The sequence below is a fragment of the Lagopus leucura genome, unplaced genomic scaffold, assembly GCF_019238085.1.
Source record: "Lagopus leucura isolate 7727_CA_CO unplaced genomic scaffold, USGS_WTPT01 Super-Scaffold_73, whole genome shotgun sequence".
NCBI classification, from domain to species: Eukaryota; Metazoa; Chordata; class Aves; order Galliformes; family Phasianidae; genus Lagopus; species Lagopus leucura.
The window spans coordinates 60,520,242-60,541,040 of record NW_024962252.1 but is presented as its reverse complement, the minus strand read 5'-3'; the positions used below and the strand labels follow the sequence as shown (position 1 = coordinate 60,541,040).

General features: G+C 34.6%; 1 protein-coding gene across 1 annotated transcript in view; it reads left to right on the top strand.

Annotated features, from left to right (window-relative positions):
* The window catches only part of PDE10A (phosphodiesterase 10A), a 161,027-nt gene that overhangs the window by 135,322 nt on the left and 4,906 nt on the right, over window positions 1-20,799 (top strand). The window contains exons 15-21 of the mRNA XM_042880750.1: window positions 622-705; window positions 3,061-3,211; window positions 4,661-4,816; window positions 8,151-8,323; window positions 10,674-10,785; window positions 13,274-13,354; window positions 16,547-16,635. Coding sequence (XP_042736684.1) covers window positions 622-705; window positions 3,061-3,211; window positions 4,661-4,816; window positions 8,151-8,323; window positions 10,674-10,785; window positions 13,274-13,354; window positions 16,547-16,635 — 846 coding nt within the window. The remainder of the gene's footprint in view (window positions 1-621; window positions 706-3,060; window positions 3,212-4,660; window positions 4,817-8,150; window positions 8,324-10,673; window positions 10,786-13,273; window positions 13,355-16,546; window positions 16,636-20,799) is intronic.

Here is a 20,799-nt window from a genome sequence, read left to right as displayed (position 1 = left end):
GGAAAGTAAATAGAAGACTTGTGGCACAGCAGGTGCAGGGAAAGGGGTTAATTAATAATAGAAGGACAAACAGTTCTGCTGGTCATGTCCCTAATGTTAAGTCTAAATGTTGATATTGAGAAGAAATAAATCCTTAGCTCATGAAACATAAAAAATGCTGTATCCAATGCTGGATTTTTTAAGTTTGTGCTCAATTTCTATTAGCCTGTAAATGGTGACTTCAGCAAAATTAGACCAAGTCTCATCAAATTTTTGACAGAAATTATGTGAAAAAAGCCAGTTAATATATTATTAGATACATCATTTACACAGTTCATGGGAGGAAAGTGATTTTAGGAGTCAACACAGATTTTTGTACATTACTTAAACGACAGATTCTTAAATAAATATTTATTTTTCTATGTGTTAGGCAAAGCCAAAGGCTAACCAACATAGTTTCCTTGAACTTACTAGAAATATATTTATCTACACTGCTGGAAGATATAGCCTGTAAAGTCAGTTTTCTATGTATATTCAGAAACAAGTAAATGCTGTCAGATTCACATTATCTAGTAATTTTCACTTGCTTTTAGGAAGAATGAAAGAGCATTTGTTCTCACTAAGGTGAAACTTTCTTCTTAGGTACCACTTCGACATCAGTCCATATGAGGATGTCTGGCCTGCCATTTTTGTCTACATGGTTCACCAGTCCTGTGGGACGGCCTGGTATGAACTATATGATTTATTGCTTTAACTCCGTTACTTATGGTTTTATTTATTTTGAAATGTTAAGTTCATTATTTTCTCATGCAGCATCTTGAACTCCTTTGGAGCTTATTTGCTTTGCCTGATCTGTACAGGACTGTGAAAAGCAAACTAAACTTCTTGCCCTAGCTTCTTGGTCTTTCATTCTTACTATTTGTGAACAGCAAGGTGAAAGAACTCATGATATTGTCTGAACAGTTGTCCTTCCTATACGTAGAAGTATTGTTTGGTTCTGAGTTGAAATTGGTTTCTTTTGCTTTTCAATCTGAGGGTTGTGAAGATATTAAAGGTACTTTTGTTAAAATCAATTATCAGCATAATTGTGCTTTAATTATGGAAGTGAGCAATTTCAGAATTAAAAGTCATTTCGTTTACTGTCCTTTCTCTCAGTATCTGTTACCATTGCCAACATCAGCAGTCCCTTGACCAAGTATATTCCCATTGCTTAGAGAAAGGAACTTCATCACATTGTGGAAAAATTTATAAATAGGCAGTTGAGAAGGGAAATATTTTCCTGCAAAACTACATTTATTGGTGGCTGTTTCATCTTAATAACTGGGTGAATTTCCATGTCCTCAAAACATAAATATTGTCAAACCTGGAGATCTTTCTCTTCTCTTCAATACTGCAAAGCGGATGATTGGTCTAAGTGTAGTTCTGTACTGCTCAATATAATTAGGTTATTTCCATTCCTGAAAGAATGGCTGGGATTCAAGATTTGGGTTCAAGTTTTCATTTCTATTTTTTGCCTCTATCATTATTGCTTTTTCAAGGTGTAACTTTGATGGGAAAGAATTGCTATCTACATGATATTTTTTCAAATGAGTCTCAAATCTCACATACAAAATTAAAAAAAACAAAAGTGAGAAACATTTGAAGATGAGACTGTTGGGACTGATAGACTTGTATTTAATTTCTGAAGTAACAAATAACCTCAGCTCTCCATAAAGGACTTCAAGAACTTTGCAGCTGTTTTAGGACTAAAATTTGATTTCAATTATATTGAAGAGATTTTTCCTTTAACACCTTAATACACTTGTGTAATCTGTAACTGTCTTGCACAGGGAGGATTTTTTTTTTAAGAAAAATTGTTGATACTCATTACGATTTCTGTTCTCTCATGAAACAGTAATCTTTTACTACTGTAATAATCCATACAAAATGAAGTTTTGGAGGAATTAGTAGTAGTCTACATTGAGGTAACATTGGTAATGATTTTCTCTTTGGCTTCAGTTGTTCTATTGAATAGATATTGGATGGATATTGTATGCAGTTGAAAGCAACTAGTGTGATTTTGTGAGTTGTGATGCAGTGTTTTAAACAGTAATTTTAACAATTACATCAGAGGTGTCTGACTTAACTTTCTGGAATGAAAAGTTAACTCTAAAGCTATTTTTTAAACACTATGCCTGTATTTTTACTAATATCATGTTCAGGCTAAAGCAGAAGAATAATTACCTTTCTCAGCACGTAAACATAGAAATATATTTTCTCTAACTAGGTCTGCATAGTAAATTTGTGTTCACAGTTTTACCTGATAAACTAGAGATATCCAGCTTTACTTTCTCAGCTCACATACACTACATTAATACTCCTTCCATGAGATATACAAGAAATAATGAAAACATAAATCTGTAAACAAAAGGAATTCTTTCTTTTCAAATGCTGTATAGAGCTCTGATACTGTGGGATATAACTCTTGGAAGTGTTCTTAAGCCACATAAGCCAAGCATAACTATTATTTAACTACTTTGTAATATTACTTTAATGAAAATATTTTTGATTTTGCTTGCATATGTTAATATAGCAAGATAAAAAAAAATCATTTATAATGATATCATGTGATGAAAATGGAGAAACACTGAAATGTTTTGTTTTGTTATGTTTTTTCCATTATGTCATTATGGAGAATCTTTATATCTTTTATTCAAAACAATTTTTGTATTGGCACCTCACTGAAATGTTGTTTTAAACAAGAACATTTCTTCAATGTTTTTGCATAAAATCTTCTAGTTTCATGTTTTGAAAATATTTTACAGTTAGATTATTAGACAGTTTTGATATTTTATAGGCTGAATAGGAAACCTTCAAGTGATTTTTCTTTATCTAAGTTTATGTAATTGTTTTGCCTGAGCTGGATGCCTTGAGCTGTGAGTTTTGTCAAGCATCTGCACATTTTTGTCCTTACCAAAACTTGAATGCTCTCATAATCATTTCTTCCCAGCAAGGAATAAATGCAAGAACATCTTTTCCTACTCTGTTCCTTTTTTTTTCCATTCTTATTTCTCATCTCTCACCAAACTGATTTCTTTCTAGCTTTGAACTTGAAAAGCTCTGCCGATTTACTATGTCTGTGAAGAAGAACTATCGTCGTGTGCCCTATCACAACTGGAAGCATGCAGTTACAGTTGCACATTGCATGTATGCCATACTTCAGAACAACCAGGGGCTCTTCACTGATCTGGAGGTAGGTGTGATGACTGTATCAGTTACTAGATCTCATTAAGAAGTACTGACTATCTTAAATGATCTTCTGTGCTTGAGTTTTCCTGTCAGCTTAGGATATAAAGGATCTCATGATTTCTGCAGAGGAGTTGATGTGAGCAGGGAGCTTAAGGAAGGAGAATTCTTCAAAGTCTGTTTCCGTCACAGCAGTAGCAGATTTGCTGTCTCTGTTTATATTTTAATGTTCTCCCTGTTCATCTACAACCATAATCTTTATTTTAATTTAATGTCAGATCTGCACTGAGAGGAAGGAAACACCTTGAATCTTGAACTCTGGGAGATCTGTGAGATTCTGTGTAGGAGAAAAATTGAGAAGGGCTTCGTGTCACAGAGATAGTTGGCATATATGAGTAAAGGAGTAGAAAGGGTGGAAGGAAAGTGGTTGTCTGTGTTTAGTCACTGATTAACTTCTATTATATAAAAGTTTTCTTTAGTGTGTGTGTGTGTGTGTGTGTGTGTGCATCTTTTTTAAGATAGTTGCAAGGAGTTCAGAAAAATAAAAATATATATACCTTAATTAGATCACTGTGAAAGTTCTGGTAATAAAACAGAAGGCTTATATGGTTAGGTGTTAATACACACTATAAAGAGAGGCTGGTTGATTTTTGCCTATATTGCTGTAGGTGCAGCTGAGAGTGATGTTTATTATAAACGCTGCCTGAAACTTCCAGGCTGGAAGAACCTGTTTTAGGTTGTGTATAATTTTGCCGAATACTGACCACTTGACTTGTAATTTCCAAGATTCCAGGCTTCATCTGGCTAATAGATTCATTTGGGAAAATTTCAGTCAAAATTGTTTACTAGAAGTATGTTTGGAAAAAACATATTCTTGTTCAGCATATAAATATAATATAAAATTAAATAAAGCCCAGTTGAAAATGTTTTAGCAAATTCTGCTTTAAAAAAGGTCTTGAAAAGTCGCTCTGCAATAAGAAAGTGGCATATGCCAGGCTCATACTGTAAGTCAGCAAAATTATGCAAGTTTGAAAAAAATGATGTTCCTTTAAAAACAAAAATCTGCAGATTTGCACAACTGGAGAGTAGTTAAAGGCCTCTTAACTTCCAGTGCTAACCAAGTAGTTGTGTAGTAGTGCTTAAAGCCGGCAATGTATGCAAGAAACTGCTCAAGTTCCTTCCTGAAGCAGAACCCCTCCAATAATGTGATTGTGAAATGTTTTCTAACTTATAAGGTATAAAAAGGTCTGAATTTCAGACAGAAGATTTTAATTCTGTATTTCCTCACTTCTTTGTTTCTTGAAATGTTGATGAACATTGCTGTGCACTATTTAAAGGCAGTGTAACACTAGTCCAACGTTTACAAGTATTTTGTGAGGACAGTGACATCTAGGGGCAGAAAATGCATCTTAGTTTTCTTGTTCATCTCTTTTTTTTTTTTTTTTTTTTCTTTTAGCGGAAAGGTCTTTTAGTTGCATGCCTATGTCATGACCTGGATCACAGAGGTTACAGCAACAGCTACCTTCAGAAGTTTGATCACCCTCTAGCTGCTCTCTATTCCACATCAACAATGGAACAGCACCACTTCTCACAAACTGTGTCCATCCTGCAGGTAGGGTTAATGTGTCTTCTGTGCAGTAGTGTCCAGTGGTGAATATATGAGTCACATCATTACCAAGTAGATTTTATAAAGCATGCTTAATTTACTTTCTGGATCGTAGTGCTCATCTGGAAGTACAGACAAGATTTGCCTTGATTTATTACAGCAATCTAAGGTCCCAAGCATTCAATATTAGCAAGCCAAGCCTTCAGTAATAGTGCAAAACATAGCTTTTCCAAAATCTTGATGTTACAAAAATACTGTGCACTTTAAGGTCTTTTAGTAAAGATCTTCCTCTGAATATAATAGCTTCTGGGTCAGGGAGGATTTCCCTTACAACCGTATACAATGGGAACTTCAAAAATGGGAACAGTCACAGTTCAAAAATGAAAATAAGTTTCTCGCTTAGTTATATATTTTCAGTAGAATGTGTTTCAACAATGTCTTCAACTGTCCTGAAATTCTGAATAAAAATTAAAGACCTGACAAACATTTGTATGAGAAGCTTAAAAACCTGCTGTAATAAATTCCATGAACGTTAAATGTGTGGCATGAAGTGTGTCTTTACCTAGAAGCAAATGGTAATTTTGCACGCATGAAAAGTTTAAGCCTATTTTATTATGTTATGATGTACTCTTTTGTTCTTCAGCAATTGGGAAAAAAGACCAGTAAGGTAATATTCTGTGATAGTTCAACTATAAGGTAAAGTATCTGCATGTTTAATTAACAGAAAGCTAGAAGAAAGCATGCAGATACATTTTGGGAAATCAAAGTGTGTTGCTGACACACAGATGTTTTCTCCTTGGTGAAAAAACTGTTCACGTTCATTTTGAGGATAAAACTCTCACCTATGAAACAGCTGCCAGTGCATAATGTACTTGTGCTGGCTGTTTTTCCTTTACTGTGCACACGCCCAATGCATAGCCTAGCCATGCTACTGATTCTGCTAACTAATTCATTGTTAACTTCTCTTTCTTTCTGATCTTTCAGGGGGAAGATATTTATTTTCTTAAATATCTAATCACCTTTTAGGATTATACGTATTCTGTATTATATTCAGAAGCACATCTTGTGATTATGGTTTTAGGTATCATATACATTTCATCAGGGAATGGAAGCTTTATCTCTGAATATTCCTCATGTGTGAGGATGTAATTGAATCCTTCAGTGGTGGTATGGCATTAGTTTTTTAGTATTCATTCTTCATGTGTTTGTGCACAGTAGTCCTCAGTCCAGTAGCATTTCTCTGTCATACTGTGGCTATATGAAGCAGAATTCAGTAATTCTTTAGTGAACGTTTTGCATTTATACTGCAGAAATGCAATGGAAGTTGCATTTACCAAAAAAATGGGGAATCTTTGGCCTCTCTGCTGCCTCTTATCCTTGTCTGTCACAGCCAGCTGAGTGTGAGGAAAGACGGATAAGTATTAGGTCTCTAGAGTAGCTCAGATACTGACTGTCCAAGTCAGTACTAAACATTACCTGTTTGGAAGTACAGGCGTAGTAGATCAGCTTTTTGGACTTGTTTTGATATTGAATCAAATAGCCTTTCTGTTTACTTACAAAACTGTTACAGAAGAAAGAAAGAAAAAAAACCCTAAAACATAACATTAAAAAACAAACAAACAAAAAAAACAAAAAACAAAAAACAAAAACAAGTAGTCCTTCAGGATTTATCTTAATGAGTTTTAATTTTATGCTAATAACCTGCAATAGTTTTCACTTGAACCTTTATAGCAACTTTGTTCATTCACTTGTATTTCTGGTTTATGCCATAACTTACAAATATGGAAGATTCCATTCACTAGCTCTTGCTCAATGGGGAAGGAATAAATTCTTAGGAGCTATACTTTACACGTACTATGCAAAAGCCTATATAACATGCTCAGAACCAGCAGCTTTCATTTGTACTTAATGACAACAGTGTTTTCTAGTACAATGAACAGGAGCTGTCACAGTGGTCTTCCCCGTGTCACAGTTTCTAAAGCCTAGATAAAAGTCATAGATCCAAGTCTAGCATAATTTAAGTTTCAAGGCACATACTGTGTACTTATGGATTAGGTAGCACATCTGGGGAGGAAAACTCCAAAACCCCAAATCATGAAAATAAATAGTAGTCATTTCCTTGTCCCAAACTGTTGATGATGAGTTAACATGTTCTGAATTTTTTTTTTTAACATTGTGTACTATGGCTCAGACAGCTGTCAAAGGAGCATTAAGAAAGACAGATAGAGTGCATTTTCTATTTGTTATTCAGAACAAATCTTCTTGTCCAAGTAAAAAATGTTGGAAAACGACATTTATGTTCTGAATGGTGAAAGAAACCAAGTCTATTTGTGCCACAGAGGAATTATTTTGAACAAATTATGTAAATGCTTGACAAGTCGGGGAAACATTTGATGAGCTTCAACTCGAATGCCAATTAAATGTCAAAACACATCTGCATTTGATATATTTTAATCATATTTTGTATTTGTGAATGTCCACACCTTGACACGACTGGCTCATTCTTTTGTATTTCTGTGTTTCCTCTCAACAGTAGGGAAGACTTTTGACAAGTTGCTTTCAAAAGCTTAGAAAAAGTGAACGCTGTTGACTTGACTTAAAATGTGATACGAAGCTGTGAACAGTCACAGGACATGGATATTGTCAGTTAAAAGTGAAATAATATATAGTGGAAACTGAAAAGGAATGACAGCGGTATGTTGCCAGAGCCTCCATAGTGCAAAATGTTTTCTTTAGTTTGTAAGTCAGTCAACTTAAGGTTGAATAAAGCAGGTTTTTTTTTTCCTCTGAATGTTCATATACATTAGTGGACCGTAATTAAGCTTACTTCTAAAGAGAACATTTTATCAGTAAATGCAATAATTGTAGGCACGTTTCATTTGCAACTCTCTGAAACCAAGATTATCTTAGAGTATTAACTTGGCTATTTCATTGTCTGTAGTACTTGTTATGCAATATCAGAAATGGTTCTTCAAAGTGAATCAGGCATTCATGTTACCAGCTTGACAATGAAGTACTCTGGATCAGGATTAAATCACAAGTTCCCGGGCTTATACTATTAGGAAATACTGTATATACAGTGCTTATAAATTATAGCAGAAAAAATCTAGCATTTTTCTCTATCAATATCTTCAGGCTTCAGAAGGAGCAGTCCCAAAATCAAATCAGTGGTTTAGTCATAGTTTCATGAGACCATTTAAAAAGCAAAGATAAAAATGGGAATTTGCAACAAAAATTGTTATTGGTTGTAAAACTGTTGTAACCTGTCTGGTGAAGTAAAGACTGAAATCATCTCAGAATTAGAGCTTGTGCTTTTTATTGGTTTTTTACTTTTTCATAGCTGGAAGGGCACAATGTCTTTTCCAATCTGAGCTCCAGTGAATATGAGCAAGTACTTGAGATCATCCGGAAAGCCATCATTGCCACGGACCTTGCCCTGTATTTTGGAAATAGAAAACAGCTTGAAGAACTACATCAGGCAGGAGCATTAAACCTTAAGAACCAAGCACACAGGTAAAGCGACAGACCAGAATTTGTTCATCAGAGCGTTAATCCTGGTGCACGTTATTTCATTTGGATTTCTTCTGCATAGTTCACTAACAGCTTATCAGCAGTAGAAAGATAGTGCACAGGCAGTTAATTGGTGGGAGAAAAATGAAGTGCAATAATTATGTTATTTGTTGTATCATTCCTCTTTTTTTATTTTATTTTTAAGCATGTTTTTTGAAAGATTGTTCCTTACTAGAAGCAAAGTTATTTTTACTTAATCATTGAATGGGAAAAAATCTCTTAGCTTCTCCATAAAGCACTAACAAACCCAAAACGTAATTTAATTGCCAGCTCAGCTGCTGATTTCACATAACATTCTGACTTGATGAACCAGTTGACTCTAGAAGAAATCCAAGCCAAACAGAGAAATAAGAGAGAACTGTATTTTATTCTTTGTGAATTAAGATAGCCCTAAGTTTTAAAACTACACAAAATATGCATATATTGATGTTCGTGTATACATAGCTCTTTTGATCCATAAAAATGGAACATAGTATATCCTGAATGACAGATATGTCCCATAACAAGGTTGATTAAAATGTTCATACAGCACTACCATACTCCCTTCATTGCTGCTGTACTGGAAAATTGATGGATCTTGTCTTGAACTAAGGCACAGCAAAATTTGAAAGGTGATACAGCAAGATATTAAGTCATATTTCTGATTTCGTTTTGAAAGGAGCTTCAATGCTTGGATCTCCTTTAACTATCTGAGGGATTTTACAAGTTTTGGCAGTAGTTTTTAATAAATTATCACAACACTGTTGGAAGTGCTTTTATTAAAAGCTTAACTCACAGTATGAAATTGAAGTTAATTGAGCTTGAAAAAACATCAGTATCTCAAAAAAGACAAAGGTATAGTAGAATAGGTCCTGATAACTTCAAAATAAAGCTTATGATGAATATTGAACTTTGGGGTTATAAAGTTTGAATAGGCAACCTTTTAGACTATGATTGAATATTCTATTATATTTTTTATCCTACCTGCTCCCTTAGAGCATATTCAGTGCAAAATCATACACCCTGTAATATGACATTAGTTTGTAATACAGCTAAATAATCTGTGCCTTTTAGTTTCTATCTTAGAGCAAAAGAAGTCATGCACACTAGATTGCTAAATTTGGCATTTATGTGTGTGATTAATCCTCATTTATAATGCAGGGAAATTATAGTTTGTCATTTATCTATTAATTATATTGTGAAGATGTGCGTTTTCTATGGTAACAAGTCTGTTCACACAGCTTCTATGACTGCTGTCATATTGGTGTGAAAGTTAGTAAATTATTTGTTCTTTACGTGTAACACACACTGACAAAGATGCAGGTGTCCTTAAGTGCCATCTTAATTACTCCAGAAGTTGGAAATCACATTAATTAATTCATTTGTGTGACAGTTTTCTTTATACAACTTAGACTTAAGCACTGTATATCTAAGGAGTAGAAGACAAGTGTTAGAAAATAGTTTTAAAAAATTTTGTGTGTTTTATGCCAATAAGCTTCACAGTCCTGTGAATCTTGTTCAATTAGTCTGTGAAGAGGCTAGTCAGTGTAGAGGACAGAGTGATGTGTGGAAATCTTGTTCTGTTGGATGTGGAATTCATTCCAGTAAAGCAGCAACTTTTAAAGCGGCTTAGTTGTACTCTGATGACTTCAGTATTGGGGCTGTTGTGGAGACCTCACTTTCTATAGCTCCAATATTTCTTTAGCAGAGCTTGCATTTAGATCAACTACATCTGATCCAATGTTTTCTAAGACAGATCTTGAGTAATTTTTTCAGACAGAAATTGAGTTAAACAATCCAGACACTAGCTGTTGCCAGAAGTAGGAACATTGACAAAATACTTTTGAGAAGAGAAGGAATAAGTGAGAGCTTACCTGTAAATGGGGCTCCTTGAGAGAGACTTAGAACTAGTGTTTCCCCTTTTTGGAATATGTGTTCATTTCACTTGAAAAAATGGAAAGAAATACAGCAACAGGATATGCTGTCTTTCTTTCTGTAGACTTGTACTTCATTTTCAGAAAATGAGGAAGGTGTAGCAGTTTCTTAACAGGCATTCTTGTGTGCATTCCTGTGAATGTAATTATATGGAGGATAGTCTGTGAATTCTGGTTGCAAGAAATGTTGTGACATTATAGAGAATATACAATTTTTGTGATGCCTTACTAATAGATCATAAGTGGAGAAGGAAAGAAGGTGGGAAATATTTTGTAGTTTTTTTACCTTATTGCAGATGGAACTGAGGAAGGAAAAATAGAAACTTGGAATATGGTAATTAAGCCTTTACCAAACTTAGTTTACTGTTATTTTATTCTAGAGACAGAGTGATTGGACTGATGATGACTGCTTGTGATTTGTGTTCTGTAACAAAACTGTGGCCAGTTACCAGACTGACAGCCAATGACATATATGCTGAGTTCTGGGCTGAGGTATGTATGTTTCTTTTGTTTTATTTCCTCTATTTACAAATGAAAATATTTGGGAGGAAAATTAAAAACAAGAAATTTGCCACAGATATCTTAACATATTAAAGGCTGTTCTTTGACGCATGCTTTTGTGTTTCTTTTTTTAATTTACTTAGACACTTTATGAAAATCTAAATTAGCTTTCTAATTTTCAAGCAGTAATTTTTCTTTCTGTTAAAAATGAATTTGGGAAGTATATTCTAACATACATTGACTTAGCAACAGACTATACAAGAAAATCTCTACCTTGTTTTGAGTTTAAGGTGAAGGACCTATTTCTGGAGAGAAATCCAAAATATGAAAACAGCTTCCAGGCCAGCTGCCTTAAAACACAGTCTGATAAAGCTACAATATGAATCCAAGAAGTGCTAAAGCAAATTTGACAAACCTTAATTTTTTTCTGATCTCAGTGTTTGGAAATTTGTGAGCCAGATCAACAACTGGGCCTCAGAGAAGGCAAGCTGATTTTTAGTATATTGAAAATTACTCCACAGATAAGGTGTATTGAGAATTGAAACATGACATTGAGCTGTGCTAAAGTAATTGTGTCCATAAATAAAGATACAATCTCTAACATTTCTTTTGTCCAGGATTAAATATTCTAATTGTTTATGTTTTAAAGTGCAAAAGTAACAACTTTGGGGATATCAGGAAAAAAATGGGGGTGTTGCATAGAGTTGAACTATGTAGTTTTAGAATATTTAGTCTTTTTTCAAAACTGTTATTGCACGTGTCATAAAGTTTTGCTCTTTTCTGTTATGTGTCATGTGAAAGTCAGCAGAATTCAGTGGGTTTCTTTCGATCTTATATAGGCATAAAATTGAAATCAGGCCCATGGAGTTGTTGCTGTATGCATGTAATATGGAGGTTTTTGTCTTGCCTTGTGCATGCTAATTATGGAATTAAAGATAGGCATTGCATGTGTTTGTGGTTTTTCTGTATTTAAAAATTCTAGTTCCTTTAGCTATGATCAACTCAGACTACAAAAATATCTGTGAAGTGTAAACTTTATAAGCTCAAGAATAAAGTTTGTTTCTGGAATGTCAACACTGGCAAATGAATGTTCTTGTAAGCGATATAATGGAGGAATACTGTTGATATCTCTCACTAATTACAGACTTCAACGTGTTTGGTTTTCAAGACTTAAAAAATAAGTCTGATCTTTAATAATTTCAGGAAGGAGACAATCCTCAGCCTCTCTTGGAATCCTGTTCCAGTGTCTCACCACCCTCACAGTAAAGAATTTCTTCCTAATAGATTATGTCTGTTGTGATTTTTTTGGTGGAATATGAGACACTAGGCAGTCGCTAATCTTTCTTCAGTGTTTTCTAAGTAATGTATTGCAAGTCACTCTATTTCTGTATCTGTTCTGCAAGCTACAAGAAAAATTAATTAGGATTTCTTTAACATTCTTTGTGATCATATTCATAACTATGAGGATATAGGTAGTATTTTTATAGCATCCTTTGTCTAGCAGTGTTTGATATATATGTTTGCATGTATTGAATGCAAGAAAACTTGTATTTCTAGTATTTGTGTTCCAACTAAAGAAAAGAAAACACTTTTTTTGCTATGCGGATTGTCAGCCACTGGCAGTGGTCCCCTAAAGTAGTTGTGGTACCTCCATCATTGGAAATATTCAAAATCCAAATGCAAAGTCCTGTAAAACTTGCTGTCAGTGACTTAGACTGGAGTGGGTAAATGGAATGGACCGGTTGATCCGAAGAGTTCCTTTCAAATCTAAACAATTCTGTGATTTTTTGGATACCTTTTTCTTTCAAAATACAATAATGAACATAATGAACATAATTCTGAACTTTCTTCATTTTTTTTCCTCAGAGCTGACTTTGATGGTTAGTAATGGATGAAATAGGAAGAGGTAGTTTGTTTGTTTTTTTTTTCCCACACAACAAAGATCTGGTCTTTGAATTATTGCTGTTCTCAGAGTATCCTTCTTATGCGCATAGATGCATTAATGTACTTAAGAAGGCTGCTTGGCATGCAATTTTATCAAAACATGCTCCTCATCTTTGGTAGAAGAAACTGGTTTGTTGACAAAGAGGGTACATTGTAAATTCATCTTCCTCAATCAGCTTTTCCTTGGATAGGTGAGTTGTGTTGTACTGGTAATTGTATTATAGTGCTTTAAACAGGTAACATTTTCAAAGGTGAGAATATCTATGAGTAGAATAGGTAAATCTGATTTATTTGGTCTTGTTTTCTTCCTTCCAGCTGCTCCTTATTATGGATAGGCCTTTGCAAAGAAGGAAAATATGAGTACATTGAGTCAAAAAAATAGATCCTCACCTTAAGCATTTTTTTGAGATTGAGTAATTCTGATAGCTTGCATTATTTTAAATTCTGGATTTTCAGATCCACATGCAATACGAAATGGGAAGTAATTCTGATCTTAGTACTTTTAAATTTTGTTTTGCTCATCTCTTTTCTCCAGGGCGATGAAATGAAAAAGACAGGTATTCAACCCATTCCTATGATGGACAGAGACAAGAAGGATGAAGTCCCTCAGGGTCAAGTATGAACTCTCTCTGTAAAATGATACTTGTTTTATAGTGTTTAAAAAAAAAAAAAAAAAGTATTAAAAAACATTTTATGTATTAACAAATGTTGCATTTTATTCCAAGGTATGTGGGTTGCTAAATTCTATGCTTTGTACACAAAATAGAATGTTGTTTTTGTTAAGCAGCAACAGAAAATTTGTTTTCAGAGATGTTACTGAATTAACAAAATGCTTTCTGTTTCTGTCTCAAGTTACTATACAACATAACTGTACTTCCTTTATAATAATAAGGCTTAAGGAATGATTTAAACTTGATACAGTCGATATTTCTGACATGGAAATGATCATGCAGTTTCAGTAAGAAAAATTGACGTCTTTCTTCTGGTTATATATTAGTGCTCTTTTTGTTCTCATAATTCCCATTGCAGCAATGTTATCTTCTTACCTTCCATTCTTATCTTGCCATTCTTTCATTCCTCTTAACAAAAGCTCTGTGAATAGGTAGCAGGCCTCTGGCAAAATTGTATATTTGAAAGCTTGAGAAACTTTTGGATACATTATGTTCTTCCCTCTATGGTAAAGTCGGTAAAAGAAGGTCAAAAAAATAATAATACTAAGGAATGGTAGTCTCATATGTACAGTCAAAATTTTAAGAAGTATCAAAAACCCAAAAGACTAAATTTATGACAAGTTAGAGAACTGTGAATACTGGCCACAGATTTGAAAAGGCAAATGTTACTCTTCCAGCTTATGGTCAGATATTTAATATATTGTGCCATTGTAATGTGTGAATAAGTTCATGTGTTCACTGGCATTAACGAAAGGCATGTGGATTAAAGAATGTCTTCATGATAAATCAATAGTTAAAAACTAACTTGAGTGTGCAGCTGTAGCTTCTGTATCTCACAACAGTGTTACAGCAAAATGTGAGATTGAGAACATAGTTCAGTGAAAGTAACCATGCCTGTGTTCCTGTAGAGGCAGAAGAATTTAATGAAGCTTTATCATCCGTTTCCTTAGGCTCTAACAGAAAGTATTAATGAGTTTAGGATCCTGTATTTTTATGTGGATTTTAATTAAAGCATTAACACCTTATTTAAATGACAATTATGTTTAAGAAAAGAGGATTTGTATAAACATGCAATCTCTGAAAAAATAATTATGCCTCAAATACTTATCTTTGATGAAACTAGTTTGTAGTTGGCATTTTCTCTCACTTGGGTACTTAGATCAGTCAGCCTCTGTTGTGCTCTTCTTGTCCTTTTAAGTACAACTCACTTAGGGTCTCTGAGTTTGATGTCTTCCTACTGTAGAGCCTGCAGTGAGGATTTATTCCTGACTCAGTAAGGATCCCATCACCCTCTTTTTCTGCTCCTGGCTTGAGAATTAAGCAGTGTTTGTGGTCATACCAAGATATCACACTCGAAGGGTATTTTCTTGGCTTCTACTGGATCCATGAATGTCTCTCATCTTCACAACCTAACAGTTTTGAAGTCTTTGAGGAGAATAGAAATGTCAAAACTATGCAGTGACTCCAACCTCCAACCATTCAAAACTTAGCTCAGAAATTTATTTATTAAGATTCAAAATAAGAAGTTTACTTTTATGGAAGAATTAAAATATTAGGAGTGATTTCATATTTAAAATGCTTCAGTGTGAATGTTAAACATCCAGCCGTCAAAGCTATAAATATATTTAGTATGCACAGTGAAAGAGACAATAACAACTCAGAGCTTCAAAAAAAGATGCCTCATTTCAAATACTAGAGCTACAAAAAGAAGATTGGTTGGAACATACTGTAAATTTATTTAGTTTGGTTGATGTCTTTCACATTTTGCAGTGGCAGCACGCTTCTCATTGAGAAGTCTACAGTGTGACTGTACCTATCATCCCACTCATGATTTTTTTTGCCAGATATGGAGCAATCTGCTGTTTTCCAGTAAAATGAAACTAGCTCCCTTAGCAACCCAAGAACCAAAAAAACTCAGATGAAAAAAAACCCCGAAACTCATAGGACGAAAGCAATGCAGTATGCAAAACAGAAAACTATTTCTTTTAAGATGAACAGACATGATGATGAACAGACAAGCCTTGCCTTCTGGCCTAATGCAGTTCCTTTCTATCAGTTACACTGTAATTACTTTAAATCTGACAGAGGTTCTTAGGTCAGAAAAATGTCTCTTTTTTAAGTACAAAATGGACTGTTTACGTAGTAGTGTGGGTGGAATCTTTGTATTGATGGAGGTAAAGACAACAAGGACAAGAGTTACTTTGATTTCTGAAAAAGAACCAACGTTTAAACTATTAAAATATTTTTTTTTTAATCAAATGTTTTGGTTGCAGTACAGCATGTCACATCACTGCAAAGCATTTAAAATTCTAAGAAAGGAAACATGGGGCACTATAGTGACTATCATGAGAATCTAGAATAAATGAATGATGTTATAGTGAATTTGAATTTTAACTGTCATCTTTGATTATAACAGTAGTATTTCTAAAAATACCCACATTGCATGATAAATCAACTGTAGCATGGTAGCAGTCATAGGATGGTAAGCCTACATTAATCATATATATCATTGACAATGTGCTCATTCTCTGAGTACGTTTGTATGATACTGGTAAAAATATGTCACTCAACTGCATACATGAAAAGAAAACAGGAACTTTACAAGGGTGCAAAGCCTGTAGCATTTCAGGTAAATTAAGCTGTGAAATACATACTCTAGAAGACATCAGAAAAATCCAGATCTCAGTCATATTTTGGAAATCCTGAGCAACTTTCCTGCTTTTTAAATGTGTGTTTTTTTTTTTTTTTTTTTTTTTTTTTTTTTTTTTTTTGTTGTTGTTTTTTTTTGTTTTTTTTTATCACATGAATGTATTTCTGTCACTAATGCCACCAAAATGCCGGACAGATCCTGAGAAAAATCAGTTAAATCAATTGAGAGTAAAAGATCTTGTAGAAAATCCTATCTGAAACAGACGTATTAACCATTATAGAGAGGCAAGCAAGCAACTTACAATTATTAGACTCTTCACTATTAGTGTTTCATTTTAAAGTCTTTGGATAATAAGGTGAGATGTGTGTTAATTCCTAACATAAGCAGTAATTAAATAAGCAGTCAATGTCTTTGCTCTAGTCGGCTGTTAACATTCAGAGTTTTAATTTGGCAACATCTAATTTTTGTTCATTGCTGTTTTTCATAGATTGGATTCTACAATGCTGTAGCCATCCCATGTTACACCACACTTGCACAAATCTTTCCTCCAACTGGGCCACTACTACGAGCATGCAGGTGAGTAAATGTGTAAGGTTTTGCATAGCAGGTAGCTTGGTTAAAGAAAAAGCAAACGTGGTCTGCTAGTTTTTCTAGAAATACACACTTTTAATTTGGGAATTTGCATGCAGATAAATGGGGATTTATTTCTCATATTAATTTATGTAGAATTTCATGTAATTTATGTAGAAACCCAGAGGCAGTAACTGCTGACTGGGACTGTCCAACGCAGATCTACAGACACAACTGATTAAAATGTGCTTGAGCATTCAGAAAAGAACAGGTTCAATGATTATGTTTCTCTATCTCATGTGGTTCAGAGCAATTTCACTCTGTGTCATTTTTACTTCAACATGATACCAGTAAGTTTGGCAGAGGACAAGAATTCTATTGCATTAAAAACATAGTTTTTCCATGTCATTTGATTTTGTATCTGAATATTGCTGTTAGGAAACAGAAAAAGAGGGCCTCAACTTAGAATAGTCAGTAACTTGGAGCATAAGGGGATGTCAGGAAGGCAGATGTAGACTTGTCCTTCCAATCAGCAAGAACATAGTTTGGGGTCTTCTGAAGGAGAGGACAATTGGCTTCTTCTACTGTGGAATGATGATAGATCTCTTTGTAGGTAGTCCAGTAGTTCTATCTGAGACCATGACAATCTTCACTGACAAAACTTCTGTTGAACAGTATGCTGCATAAAAATATTTGCATTTCAGGTTAATCTGTATTCTCTAAGAAAAAGCAGTTGTTGGAATGCCAGCAATTTTTAGTCGCGTGCCAGGAGAAGTCATGTTTCCCTGTGTTCTTACAAGAACCCCTGTATGTGTGTTTAACGTTCTAACTTCTAGTGGAATATGTCCTAGCCCACAGCTGGGGTTTTAAAATTATAATTCTTCATATTAATGAAAAAAAGCTCATATTAGGAAATTTATGGATATTAGGAAAGTTTTGTTACTAGCACAGTCAAATAAGAGGTCTTAAAAATGGGTTTATATTTACTGTAGAAACATTTGCATAAACCTGTCAGTATATTTACTCATAAGTAAGCATTGTTATTTGTCTTATGAGAAATGAGGCCAAGAAGCTAAGGTGAGTGTTTGAGACTGCATAGCATCGTTTTTGAGAGCAGGGTTCTTGGAACTTTTGATTCCAGCAATGCATCCAAGTGAGACAGTTTCAAAAAGTGGGTTGTAGAACTTGGCCGTCCATCTTTCAATACAGAACTGGAAAGGCATAAAATTGAATTGCAGAACTGATGGATGTAGGGATGAAGTTTGGTTTTCATAAGACTTCATAAGATTTTCATAAGAGCTTCCTGAAAATCTATTCCCTGCCATAAGATCCTATGATGAGAGTCTGATAGTTTTAGAAGTGAATTGCTCTTCTACACATCCACCTGAAGTGATCTGTTCGAGAAGGTTTAGGTAGAAGTGTTGAGAATTCAGATTTGGAGCTGTAGACTAGAAATTCAAGAATACAGAGTGAAGTTACACTTGTTCATTACTGAAACGTATGTTATTGCAGGGTTAGTCCACTTTTTCAAATAGCTGATTTTGCACTGCACATTTTTGAGGGGTAAGTGATGAGAAGAAAGCAGCCTTACTCCCCTTTGATATTGCCTCAGCTGCTGACTGGGCCAGTTTTGATATCACTTCTTCACTAGCAGAGCTTTTTCTTGAAACACAGTGTTTATGCTGCCCTGTCCTTGAGTCACTTGGAACACAGACACCATTGCAAAGGATAGCAACAAAAACAGGCAAGGCAGCATATCAGCATCAAGATCTTTATTTTGAGAGCCTCTGGGCATTCATTCCAGGCATATAGGAGCCAGAAGTTCAATGGGAGCACAAAGGCAAATGAATTGTACTACGTGCATCTTAAAATAATAATAATAAAAAAATTAAAAAAAAAAAAATCAGTCACTGATTTGTCTAAGGTAAAGCAGTATCTAAGAATCTTTATCTTGTCTGATGATTTCTTCCACTTTTTAAAATACTCTGTTATATGTATAATGTATTTATTTCCTTGTTGAAAATATTTCTTAGTATATATGTATTCGCTGTGTATCAAAGCTACCATCCGAGTTGTACTGCCCAAAATAACTCACATGGGTGTTTTTTATCCTGCATGCTCACTAGGCTTACTAAACTGACAAATCCATAATAGTATGGGAGTTGCTCTGAAAGTAGTGCTTCCTGTGTTATTATGTTGGTGCACGGTTGTCAGAGGCAGTTGTTGGTGTGGCCTTAGAGGTTGAAACTTCCCACCAATATTCCATTACGTGTTGTTGCCATGCAACTGATGGTAGCAGAGGGAAAATCTGACAAAATGGCATCTGACATGGAAGTGCTTATGAAGCAAAGGTGTGTAAATCAATTCCTCCACGTGGAAAAAGTGGCACCCACTGACATTAATCGACACTTGCTGAATGTTTATGGAGACCAAACAGTAAATGTGAGTGCAGTAAGGTGATGGGTAGTGTCTCACCAGTGGCAACAGTGACATGAAAGGCAAGTCAGGGTCTGTTGACCGTGCAGATTTTTACAACCGTAGCATGCAGGCTGTTGTTCATTGCTGGTGTAAATTCATTGCTGATAGTAGTGACTAGGTTGAAAAATAGTGTTTTGTAGCTGAGAATTTTCTCTGTTGAATAATGTGATTGTGCTCCATATGGCTTTTGTAGTTCCCATGGGAATAAAACGGAGGCATTATTTTTTGAAGCAATCTACATATATTTAGGGAAAGTGATTTTTCTTTTAAACTGAACCAAATATTTTTAAATAGTTTTCCATGTGCCTACAGGTTTCTGATTTGTTGCTGAAATAGATACAATTTACACATACTTTAGCTGCAGTTCTTCTCATTACTTCCCAGTTTGGGAAAGGAAACTAGAAATAGTGACAGTTGAATTTTTCTAATCTTTAGTATTTATATTTTTGTATTAGCTGAGCTTCAGTGTTATATTTGTACTGGTTCCATGTCTTCCAGTTGACCTGGAGCAAAGGAAGAACAGGTTGAAATGTGCTTGCAGAAAATGATATAGGTGTTCCCCTAGAGGGCACCAGCTTTCTTTGGTTGTCTTCCTTAGATCCTTCCTTTCCCCATTGCCAGAAAATGCAACATTTTCTCTTGTTTGTTTGCTGTGTTCCCAGTTCATAATTTGCTGTTTTTTATCAACTGTTTCAGCAGAGCTGTGTCATAAATATAGTGAGAGCTCTACCGTGTAAATTCAAATGTAATGCAATAACATGGCTTACAGCATATAGGACCTTCATAGGTTTACCATCCTGTTTGTTTACTGGAAACATCTAAGTACCATTGTTTTAGTAACTAGATTCCTAATGTTATAAACCTGGAACAGCTGAGATTGCTCTCCTTTTCTCTGCGTGTAAAAACTGAATGCTAGATTTGGTCCATAGGTTGCAAAGTATGGTTAATGTTGTTTATCATTAACATATCCTTTCAAGTCACAGTAGTGATACTAGTGTGCACCAAGAAAGATTATGTGTCTATAATCCCTTTGTATCATTAGAATTCTACCAGCAAAATTTCTCAGTACTTTATTGCTTGCAAACTAAAAACTGGACTTGGGGTTTTGTCAGGCTATAAGACCATGAAAACAAAATCTGTCTCAAGGAAGAGGTATTCTTTTGTTGTAACAGATTGACAGGTATATCACCACTGCAGTAACTGCATTCTATGATGTTGGTATACAACATCTTACACACTGTCAGGCAACCCCTGTGCAGATGTTTCAGAAGACTTAATGCGCTTCTGTGGTTTCCAGTGAAGGAAGTTTCCTGGCAGGAGTTCCAATCTCTGTAGTGCCTACAGACTGCTGCTTCAGAGTCTGTGTAGACATGGCTCCAGCTGGGTTTCCTTTGCAGCCAGGAGAGCTATGGAACTGTAATAGAAACAGGTGCTAACCTCTAGCTCAGAACTGTAGGCTTATATAGGTCAACAAGTATGCTATCCACACAGGATTATAAAATGAGATAACTTAAGACAAAGGATGAAAGAATATAATGATAAAAGCTTAGTGACATACTAGCACTTTTATTCATGAAGCTACATCACAAAGTATAGTATAGCAGAGAATATTATTAGTAAGAAATCTCATTCAACTTAAAGTGTTTGCCTCTCTTGACTTTTTTTTTTTTTTTTTTTTTTTTTTTTTTTTTT